This window comes from Ptychodera flava, chromosome 3, assembly GCF_041260155.1.
Source record: "Ptychodera flava strain L36383 chromosome 3, AS_Pfla_20210202, whole genome shotgun sequence".
NCBI classification, from domain to species: domain Eukaryota; kingdom Metazoa; phylum Hemichordata; class Enteropneusta; family Ptychoderidae; genus Ptychodera; species Ptychodera flava.
This window is the reverse complement of record NC_091930.1, coordinates 3,181,263-3,193,359: the sequence shown is the minus strand read 5'-3', so window position 1 is coordinate 3,193,359 and position 12,097 is coordinate 3,181,263. Positions and strand designations below refer to the sequence as shown.

General features: G+C 42.5%; 1 protein-coding gene across 1 annotated transcript in view; it reads left to right on the top strand.

Moving 5' to 3' along the window:
* Positions 1-12,097, top strand: part of LOC139130282 (protein capicua homolog) — a 55,725-nt gene that overhangs the window by 31,253 nt on the left and 12,375 nt on the right. Inside the window, 9 exon segments of the mRNA XM_070696035.1 lie at positions 930-1,032; positions 2,235-2,420; positions 2,670-2,948; positions 4,444-4,695; positions 5,260-5,443; positions 5,927-6,891; positions 6,894-8,029; positions 9,635-9,807; positions 11,743-12,012. Of these exon segments, the coding sequence (XP_070552136.1) occupies positions 930-1,032; positions 2,235-2,420; positions 2,670-2,948; positions 4,444-4,695; positions 5,260-5,443; positions 5,927-6,891; positions 6,894-8,029; positions 9,635-9,807; positions 11,743-12,012 (3,548 nt within the window).

The window sequence follows — 12,097 nt, the reverse complement described above, 5'->3', positions numbered from 1 at the left end:
ATACCATTATACAAAAGGGGTGGACAAGAGATTCCCTCAGGATCATGATCATCATCAGTTCTTTATATTGTGAAGGTTTTAGGCGTAGACATTGTTAGGTAATAGGTTAGCTATTGGATCGAAATGACCAGGGTTTAGTGTTTCTATTCACTTCCATTCTGCCAGATTAAAAAATGAAGACATCTGCCATTGTAAGTAAAACTAGGAATCTGTCCAAAAATTGAAATGTCACAAAAAATGAAACATAACTTAAAGTGACGGCTGAGTCAGTTTCTTGATAATAGAGTACACCTCAGACATTTTTGAGGGTACACACAAGTTGCCCCTTCAGGACCGAGCTTTCAGTCCAGTCCCGTTCATTTTCAATGTCTTGGTCTGATCTATAAGATGGAAAATAGTTGTAAGGCGATAGACTATGTATAATATATATATATATATATTATATATATTATATATATATATATATATATATATATATATATATATATGTACAAGTACCCTGAATATCATTAGATACTCTGTACCTTTGCTTTGCTGTCATAGTTTATTGTCTCAGTTGCCATGACAGTGTCAGACAACTCACCCGACTTCATCCTATATAAGCAAACTATGAAGTACCAGTGTAGAAAATTTGTGTAAAATTACGACCAAATTTCCAAGCAGGTAACTTTGTAAAATTGCCCTCTCCCCTGCGCTGATAATTATGTCTCTCATAATATATACCCAGTGTAAATCACCTCTGGTTTCAACAAAAATACGTTTTGAAATTATTTCTACCCGCCCATCTTGCAGGTAGCCAAAACTTTCCATGCCCTTGGTGAGCTTTCATTCATATGGTGCATGTACAACATAGCAACAGACAAAAGTGGTGTGTAGGGAGTATGGTGTGGTGGACATATTTACATGTAAGCATTGCTGTCTTGTTTCAGGTTTACCATGGTACCAGTGAGTCCATCCAGCGGTAAAAGACGAACTCAGTCACTCAGCGCATTGCCCAAAGACTCTGACAAAGAACCAAAGAGTCCTAGAAAGGTAGGATTGTTGTTTCATTCCTCCAATGCGTAAATTTTAACTGTTCAGATTTGTTTATTGTTTCTAATGCGGCAAACAGACAATCCTGTCTGTGAAAAAGAGTGAAAATAAACAATTATGTAAATAAATAAATAATTACATAAATTAACAATCATATAAATATAAATAGATAAATGACAAATAAATAAACAAATAAATAAATGATTAAATACAAATAAATATATAAATAAATAAATAATACAGTACATCTAATAGAATATCGTTAGCTTGGCAGTGTTGAAAACATGCTGAAATATTTGCGAGAAATTTAATACAAGTTGTGATCAATACTTCCATATAGTTCAAAACTATGATTTATTAAAAAAACCCAAACCTAGTCATTTTGATATCTTGCCGTGTGATACGTTGCTGACATTAGAGCACAGATTGATAGCATGTAGGCGCACTTGTACTAGAATTGGCCTTAAAGCAGATGATGTGTTTCCAGACATCACTGTCTGATCAAGAATCATCTGATTGCATTGAGTAGAATTTTGACATGGTCGAGGGCAACTCTTTGTCACACACACTGTTGTCCCACGTCAACTTGTTCACTTCAAGAGTATATACATGGATAGATTGAGTAGAGTCAGTGTGTGCAATGAGACTGTGTGGCTCACTCTGTGTCTCAGTGCAAAGAGGGAAGTATTTTTACTCTGTTTGATAGCAGGAAAAATGAGGCTAGGAAAACCCTGTGATAGAGGGAATTTCCATAGAAGTTCTGTAAAATTCTATTGAAATGCTACAGAAATCTATAGGGACTATAGCTTGTCTTATGCAACTGTACTATGGGGAAGAACTTCAGAAGACAGCTGTCAATCATGAAATTTAAGAATTGTATTTCTGAGACATCATCAGGAAGTCAACAGCCACTTGCCATTGGGTGTTATTTGGTGTCTTTTTAGTCAACAATGAGATTTTTCACTTTTTATACACCTATTTGAAATATGTCTTTTGGACTTTCAGATATGCACAGCGGCCCATCATGCAATGTTGATATAGAACTTCAAGCAGAGCCTGCATCATGTCATGGTCAACTTATCAAAATATCCATGAAAAACACTTCACACTGCAGTTTTGGTCTTTACGTAGACTGTCCGCCAAGCAATCATGATTTCTAGAATGTGAATTTATTCTGTGTTCTTGTCTTCAATCCATTGCAGACCAAAGACAAGGATCACATCCGGCGTCCGATGAACGCCTTTATGATTTTCAGCAAGCGACACCGAGCCCTGGTCCACCAGAGACATCCAAACCAAGACAACAGAACAGTCAGCAAGATACTGGGGGAGTGGTGGTACGCGCTGGGTCCAAAGGAGAAACAGAAATACCATGATCTGGCATTTCAGGTGAGTGAGAGAGACTTTCCTGGCAAATGGTAAATGAATCTCTCATTGTTCTAGAGCAGTAAACCTTTTATTAAAAGGGCCATAACCCTCAGTATTTTGCCCAAAGGTCATGTGAGACCCATGTGTGTCAAGAGTTTGGTACAAATGTACGTATGTAGGGCATTAAAAATTGTGTTCAATAGTACATTCTGTTCAACTGTTTTGGATTGAAGTTTTTTTGTTTTAATGAATGATCTCTATATTCTGTAGGTGAAAGAAGCTCACTTCAAAGCCCACCCTGACTGGAAGTGGTGCAACAAAGACCGCAAAAAATCCACCAGCTCAACCATGGGTAGCGCCGTGGGAAGGAAGCTCGAAAGGAAAGAGTCCACCGACGAGAGCCCTCTAGTGTCGCCTATCAGCACCACTGCCCCGACTCATGACATCACGGGACTGAGCGCTCTGATTGGTGCCGGAGAGGGACCACAGAAACCGGATGCTGGCAAAGCGGCAACAACCAAAGATGACCAGTATATTTTCACTGATGAGGTAGCCATAGTTTTCCTTTCTTTCTCGGTTTGTTAGTTTCAGTACACTTTGAAGGGGTACAGTCATCGGAACTGCACTCAAAGGTAGTATGGGGCCCATACGACCAATGTAAACACTGTATTCAAGGTACAATGGTGATTGATGAAAGTTAAAACACGTCTGTCATAATCAACATCCTATAATTTAAATGTTGCAGCTATGATGATGAGGTGCATGTAGATATTGTGCACGAAATACGTTGTTTATAAACGAGAAACTTGCACAAGCGCAGTTCCGACGACGGTTCCCCTTTAGGGTAGTTGGTGCCTCGAATGTGAACGACTTCATCTTTCATGAAACTGTCGATCATTCTCTTACCAAATCAAGAATAAAAATCAGGGGTTAGCCGTGCAAATTTTTGTAGGTACTAGATAAACAAATTACCTAACATTTGAAATTCAGAATGGCTGCCACCCTTCTGTTAACTCAAATGGGGAGGAGGGGGGAGTAAATGTTTGATTTTCAAAAAAATTGAGATTGTGATAATTCTTTTTCTCGAAGAGCTTTGAAATGAGCCCCAACAAGTGGTAGATCAGAAAAGAATCGTGAAAAATTGAGAGTCAGAATTTCTGTCACCGAGGCGCGTTCTACATTACATTGATAGAAAAATGGAACACGCATTATATTCCTTTGAGTACAGTTCTGACAAGAGTTTGTTTTGTAGGTGTTATAATTCCCAGATTTGTACAAAGATGCTGATCATGAAATGAGAACACCTGTGATGTTTGCTTGCCAATGGCAGTGTTATCAAATGACCGAATTCAATGGACAGGGATTCGTCCTTGTCTTTGTCATGTCTTTTGTGTAGGCAGAGTAGCAAATTGCAGTCAGAATACAACAATCTCTTCAAAATTTGATTGAGGAGACATTTTAAGAGCCACTGTTCATGATGTTATCTCCGTTTTCAAATCCAATAATTTGCCAAGTGGAAATTTCTTTAACCATGAGAAAGAAAGACGAGTGAAGCATATTGTAATACGATTGTACTCAGTATGGTTCTTTCTTTGATTCTCCTACCAACCATATCCGCCCCAACACAACTACAAACTTGTGCACCTTTCTGTCCGTATGTCAGGAGGATATTTACTGGTTGTCAGTAATTTGACATGAGACACAAAATCTTGTCAAATTCTGACAAACAGGATATATCCTCTTGACATAGGGACAGAAAGGTGCGCAAATTTGCAGCTGTGTTGGGGCGGATATGATAGGCAGGAAAATGAAAGAAAGAAATATGCTGCGTACAAGAACTACAGTTTTGTCATGTTCACGTTTGGCAGAGTCCTACTTTTTTTCGCGGAAAATTTTCAGATACAATGGCAAAATTGAAATTATTCTTCTTTGTGAATATTCTGCAATGTGTTGATTTTTCCATCAAAAAAATCTGTTTTTCCATTTGTAGCGAAAACATGTCAGGAAATCTTACAATGGTCCTTGATTTTCTTGCCTTTTGCAGAAACCGGCAAAGATCGCGGCCCGGAAGAAGCGCTCGCAGAGCATGTCGCAGGTGCCGACCACGTCCCACGAGCAGCAGCAACAGCAGAAGCAGCAACAGCAGCTGCACAAGCTGTTCATCCAGCAGCAACAACTGCAGCACCAGCTGGAAGAGCTGCATCACAGACAGCAACACGAGGAACACAGCAGCAGACACCGTCAGCATGAACACGCTGCTACTGGTGATAGCCAAGCACTGGCTGAACTAACACAGGTAGGTCAAGTTCTCTCAGTAGTGCACCCCCTCCCCCCTTCATTTACTGCCCCTCCCCCTGCTGAACGGTGTCAGGTTAGTTCATAACATATTGTTTACTTTGATATTGACTCACCTATGCACAATGAATGGTTTAGAAAGAGTAAAAAAAATATTTTTATTTGTGGTTAACCCTTTGAGTGCAATAATTTTTCCCACCAAAGTTTTAGTGCAACATTTTACCAGTTTTTATGAAATTTTCAATAATTCTTTTGATAATTTTGGACTAAATGGGTTTCACATTTCATTTACTACAGTTTTTCATCAAAATTTTGGCAAAAATTTGAAAAAATTTGACTTGGGTACATTTTATAAAGGTGACAAAACTTGACTTTGGCACTCAAAGGGTTAATTTTGGCTGCCGGTCACTTTCGTTCTGCACAGTATGAAATATTTTATAGAGATTGGAGGCCTTCCACAAAGCCCTCTGATCTGCTCAATACACATAGTCTGCAAATTAACTGCAGTGAAGGGAGTTGTTTGGCAAGAGGATGACTCATACCTTGTTTTTTCCTCTACTGACAGATGTGCTCCAGTAAACTTCAAGAGGGTGACAAGAGGGCTGCAGGAAGACAGGTGCTGGAGGGGAGCACTCACCACCCTCCTCAAAACCCCCGGCAGAGGAAAGAACGCATCGAATCCGACGACCTGACCAGCGACGATGAAGAGCGCATGGTGATCTGTGAAGAAGGAGACGATGATGTCATCGGTGAGTGTGCCTTATCTAGTGATTGACATCAATGAGTGGTTCGGTTTGCTCGCGAATGTTACCTCAGAGTTGATTCTGTTCTGTGCTTCTCTTCACATCTCGTGTGTCTCTGCCTGGATGCACATGCTCTATATAATTGTATGTATGCGGTGCAAATTCACACGATATATACTTATGAAATAGTATCTACTGCAAATCTTTCAGTGCTTGATATGACCTACGTTGGCTTTGAACCCATGCCCTCTGACCTCGCAGATTAGTTCAAGCTAGCTGGCGTTGTGTCAAAGTTTTCTTTCTTGAAAGAAACCTCAGATTTTACACTGGTGTTTCCTCTAAGGACTTGTTTTAATGAACAGCGATTATTTACCTACATATGTAACATGATAGGTTCCCCTATGTTGTGAAGTGTGAAAATTATTTAACAGCATCCAGTAATTCACGGTTAATTGGTAATTTTTCTGTCGGTTTCTTTTGTGCCCACAGCTGATGATGAAGTGAGTAGCGTACAGCCAATAGGAACCATCGACTTGAAGTGCCAGGAGCAGGTGTCTGACAGCGACACAGACAGCCAATCAGAGGAAGAGGGAATGATAGAGAACAAGGTGTTTCCACAGCAACGCTTTTCTCCAGTCATGAAGCCCATCTCGTCGGCCGACATCACGTACAGACCAAAGCCGTTGAAACCAGGCTCCACTTCACCAATCAGACGCCAGTTCTCCGGACTCGATCACCCGGATGGACCAGGCGCCAGCGCCGCTACAACAGGCACAACGATTGGTCAGCTGTCCGAGAGCCAGCCAATCACAAGGCCGACTCACAGTGGGCTCTTTCAGCCGACGGGCGCTGTGTTCAAGGTGCACTCTCCAAAGGGCCGGGTTCTGGAACAATTCAAGCAGTCATCAGTGGCTAGGTCATTCAAGGAGTACGTGCCCAAGTCCCAGACCAAGCATGATGGCCTGGCTGCTGGGGATAGAAAACCGGGACACTTCAAAACTCAGGAATTTTCAAGTCCAGTACAGGTGTCCAGCCAGAGGGATTCTACCGGCAGACCGCTCAGCTCGCACAGACCACTGCAGATGCCGGCGCTGACCTCCATTTCAACCACAGCTGTCGGTACCATGATCCAAGTATCCGGGTTGCCTCCACTGCCCCTGACACCAACCTCCAGCATACATCCGAAAATCTTGGCGGAGAAAACGGCCCAGCCTCCTCCCGTCTTTTCCCCAGGAGTGAAGCAGACTTTGCTGCCCATAACGCTGACACAAACACAGCCTCAGCCCCAAGGTGTGCCATTGGTTGGCAAAGTGCAACTGGCGAGCGTCACGCCGCCTATGACAGTCACCACGTTCTCTAACGGCAGGAGCGTGATGACGACAATGCCAGCTTCAAAACCCCTCATGCAGCCGATCCTCATAGCTTCTAAACCAGCGGTGCAGACGAAAGCGTGGCGGTGAGTGGAGTGACCATGCAGCCAGGCAGTGCCAGTGCTACCTCCTTGATGAGCACCATGCCGGCAACACAGACAATATCGCAGATGGCTAAGTCGGCCGTCAGCATGCCGCCGCAGACGTTAGTGAACATTGGAACCGCAGTACAAAAGCCATCCAGTACCATGATAATGCCGGGTCAGCACTACAAGCCAGGTGTGACAGCCATCGGCAGCACGGTCAGTGCTAACAAACTCTTGCCTAGTTTGACAACAGTGGGTACTCCTCAACAGGGGCCGGTCACGGTTGGCCAACCCAACCCAGGAATCAGTCCGTTTCCAGGATCCATAATCAAGACCCTGTCCCAGCCGCCACCGAAACCTTTACAGACCCAGATCCCGGGACAACAAAACACCAGCATCCCTCCAACGGCTCTGCTGACCAACTTTGTACTGAAAAGTAGCACCACCTCCAGCGGTACGGTACTGGCGACCAATCCGGTGCAGACGACTATTACGACCCAACAGCCGACGACGACGCCAGTCAGCGTCGGCCTGTCGCACAGCCAGGTTCCCCGGGGTAACATCACGCAGTTACATTACATCCTGCCATCCATCCCTGCGCAAGTCGCACCCGGAACCAAGCTGCAGATCGCACCCCCTGGAAACCAAGGCCCCGGAATACAGGTAACAGGGAACAACATTGCAATCAAGGCAGTCCAGGCCAAGCCAATTGCCCTGGCTTCTCAAGGTAACCAGGCAAACGTCGTGACCACGCCGACTCTACCCAGCAACCAGGTGACCCAGGCCAGCGCCGCGGCACTGCACGGCAACCAGGTGCCGCTGCCAGGCGGCATCTTCACGCAGCAGTTGCCAGTCCTCGCCGGTAACAAAGTTCAGTCCCTGGTCCCCGTCATGCCGTCTCCCGTCACGCTGCCCTCACAGGTCCTCACCATGAGTCAGCCTGTGGCGGCCGTGGTCAGCCAGCCGGTCTCCCTGACGACTGTAGTCAACCAGCCGATCACGTCGGTTGTCTCACAGCCAATCAACCTGGCAACGACTGGGATTGTCAGCCAGCATGTAGCACCAAGCACTCAGGTCTCCGTAGCGCCTATCCAAGCCAACCAACAGCCACGGCTACTGCTACCATCAACACAAAGGTAATGCGTCTTCTGTCTCTCTCCATCTGCCTTGTCTATCTGTCAGTCTCTATCTGTCTGTCTATCTGTCTGTCTGTCTTGTCTCTCTGTCAGTTAAGCTCTCTCTTTGTCTCCATTAACATCATTACACATCAGTGCCATTTGGCAGTGTTATTGATGATGTCAAAACTTTGGATCATCAAAGATCACTTTGGCATACACCAGTAGTAGTCTCTGTTTCTCAATATTTTCACCGTGTTCTGTATCAACCTTACAACCCAAGAATTCTGTTCCACGTATCAAAGTTGCAAGGGGGGAAAAGCAAAATTCATATAGTTACTGACAGAATACAGTTATTCAGCGTTGAATAAAAAATTCAGGCACAGACTTAGTTTGTTGACATAGCTTTTGAAGGAAAATGAAGAACTGTGTTAGTCTTCTTGTAATTTTTGCTCTCTCCAAATTTTGAAGGCAAACCTTGTACAAGGATCATGGCACCTTATGAAGCGGAGCGTGTACTTTTTGACATGCAGGGTGTCATTAGTCATGCAAATACATGGTCTAGAATTTTCATTGCCTGGAACAGACTTTTCAATCTGGCAATTTCTAGTACAATCCATGTGACATGTTTACGTGTAATACCATCAGGCACCGTCAAAATTTGATATCCCAGCCAAGCAGAACGATAATGCATAATTGATTAGGTTCCAACTCAACAGTTGCTCAAAAAATATTCAAGAATTCGGGAAATAATTATCATAAAGTCACGAAGGCCAAACAAGTGATTCAGGGAAGATTTTCAATAATCAAAATGTGACACGGTATTTCATTTTAGTGTCTTCGTTTATCATATTATCTGTTGTGGATGACATGGAGTCCCGTGGGTGTATTGAGTGAAAAGGTCAGATCTGTCTGGGAGTTTCTACGGGAAATGTCAGGCTGAGTTGAAAGAAAGGACACAATATCACTTCATGTTTTTCTCTCTCATTATCCAAGGCTGGTTAAACTTAAAAAAGGGCGATGCCTGTCTAGCGGACAAAATCAGTAATTTTTTTCAAGTCTTTTTCATCATCACCGTGCCTTTCTTTCTGTAGGAGACCGAGATCTGACACTTGAGCCAGATCTGTCTCGAGAATTGTTGGCTTTTCGCCAGAACTTGTTCTAGCTGTTTTTATTTGTGTTGGCAGTAGCATGTAGATGTATATTTACTCAGTGGCCCCCCCAGTTTCAAAACTTGTAGCTACTGTGTTCCACAAATGTCCATTCAACTATGGATATCAATTCTCACTCTCATTCTCTGAACTCCAACAAAGTAACCGTTTACTGCATCTACAAAAAAAAATTGCATTGCAGAATGGGCAGGAAAATTTAAGTTTTCCATTTCAAAAGTAAAAAATTTTCTGTCACTTTTAGAAACTAGTGGCATTTGTGAAGAAAAACCAGAATCCAATGTCAAACAAGAAACAATTCAGTGCCATGTGTTCCATTGGAGGACGCAATGCTACTGCCAACCACTCAATCCCATAGCACTTCCACGCTTGTGGAGAACATTATTCACAACTTATTGCGTTTTTTTTTCTACTGTTCAAAAATCTCTTCATTCGTTTTCAAATTTCTTCTCAACAGATTTACATACATCCAACACCCCGGCCCGCCAGGGTCCCCGGCCAGCGTTGTCATGCCAACAGAGCCTGGAGCAGGTAATATAGCTAAGACAGACGCTCAAAAACTTCAAACAGCCTTTCTGCCTGCAAACGCTTACATGAGCCCTGCCGCCCTGCCTCAGAATAGCTTTCAAGGTATTTCACGATCATCTTACATAACAGTAGAATAGCTGTGGATTTGCCAAATATGTGTGTTTTTGATGTCAATGCGTACGTTAACGCTCTGAGCACCAAAGTCAGTTTTTGTTGCCTTTAAAAAATGTATCCCTGTCATTTTTTTTCAGATTTTTGCGTAAATTTTGATAAAAAACTGTAGCCAATGAAATAAGATGTCCGTCTGGTTCAAAATTATCCAAAAAAATTACAGAAAATTCATAAAAATTGGTAAAATGTTGCACTAAAATTTTGGTGGAAAAAATTACTGCACTCAAAGTGTTAACATCAAAATGACACAATGTTGACTCAAAATTTGTGCTGTCATTGTGTTAATAAATGTGAGATAAGACTGAGAATTACTGGGCCCATGTGGAGGTGCTGTACAACTAAGCACTATCCTAGGGGGCATGTCTGTATATCATTCATTACAAAAGGCACCCCTAGGCACGCACTGATTCATACCATGAGGAGATGGGCCCAGCATTCTGCAGGTATGCTGAATGGTATTGTTGTTGTTTGTTTGTGTGCGGTGTTTTCCATAGGAAGGTATAGCTGTGTGCAAAAGCTAATTTTTGCGCATTCTTGCTTTTCAAGAAAACAAACGAATAAATAAATAAAAGATTAAATTTATGTGGAAAAAATGAAACACAGTTGCTTTGCACACACCTTTCACATCATTAGCATAACCATCTTATGCTGCTAAATAGTCATAATTTTTTATAGCACACCCTGTTTGTAAATTACAAAAATCAAATGCTCTATTGCAATATGCGCAAAAGGAACATTTCATGGCAGATATTGCTAGCTAAATATTATTGTCTGTCATGATGCTGTTTTTTGTTCCTAGACGTTATAGTTTACAATTAACACATTGATTCTATTTCTATTAGGAAAACTCCATAGTCTGTAACTTTTTTTGTATCATTTGTATTTCCATTAAGTTTGTTTTCTTTGTCAAATTCATGAACTTTTTCTTCATTCTTCTCTAGAAATCATGTCAGAACGGGTTTATTTTGTCTACACAGCCTTTGTGTGTGCAATGACCAATGTTATCATTGATGTCTGAATTATCCGTAGAATTGGAATTCATTTTGTTAGCAATAACTCTTGCATATCAGACACAACCCTGTTATGTTGGCAGGACTTGTACCTTGCATTTCAACATATTTTTCGAGAGTGAGAAGAAGAAATTGTTCTTGGTTTTGAAAAGAAATAATGAACATACTGTAAAAGTTACAGTACTGCCCCTCTTTTTAACCCTTTCACCTCATTTACCTATAAATGGGTTCACCCACCCTATTGAAAACAGTGGGAATGTACCAAAAGTACAGGGGTGAAAGGGTTACAGTTTCATCTCACTGCGGTGTGTTGATACAGTCCTCATAATTCTATCATAATAATCCGTTGGAATGCTTTATGGCCGGCTCTGGATGTACCGGTATCCCCACTGAACACTTACCCTATCTCTATTCCTGTGCCTTGCCACAAATGGTAAGACTGGAAATATCTTGCCGGTGAATATCCTGGGTGTTACTGTATTGATGCTGTTCGGATGTCTGGTGTTCAGGGTGGCATTACATTAAAGGGAGGGTGTTGTCGGAACTCTGCTCAAAGGTTGCCAGGGACCCCAACGACTGATGTAAACTACTAAACACTGTATCCAGGGTACATTGGCGATTGATGAAAGTTAAAACATGTTTGGTATCAATGAATTTTGCAAAATTTAAATTTTGCAGCTATGTTGACTCGATGCATCTAGCTATCGTGCATGAAGTACATGTACATTGTTTGTAAACAAGAAAGTCACACATGTGGGGTTCGGACGACACCCTCCCTTTAACAGTGGGTTTGGACAAAACCATGATGGTGACAGCGTTGATAAAACAATTTTATTTAAATGCAATCACTCAACAGCTACCACCACACAGATGATGCCCATACCACAGCCAAGGTCACAGCCCAGCCTCCTACCAGCAACCACCACCCAGACTGCGCCAAAACCTGTCACCCTGGCGACAGTCCCGATACAGGCACAGCCGGCTCCTACTCAACCGTCAGTGTTGACGACCATGTCCAAGGCAACACTGCCACCAAGCAGTCACGGGCCAATGTCGTCCGTACCAACATCACAGCATGCAGTGAAGTCCAGTGTAGTTACACAGGGACCTTTGACCTACAATAAAGGTAAAGAAGGGGGTCAATTTGCCCACAACTGCAGCCACCCCTATTCGACGTTAGTATGAGCCAATCTACTGAGGACTAGAATTCA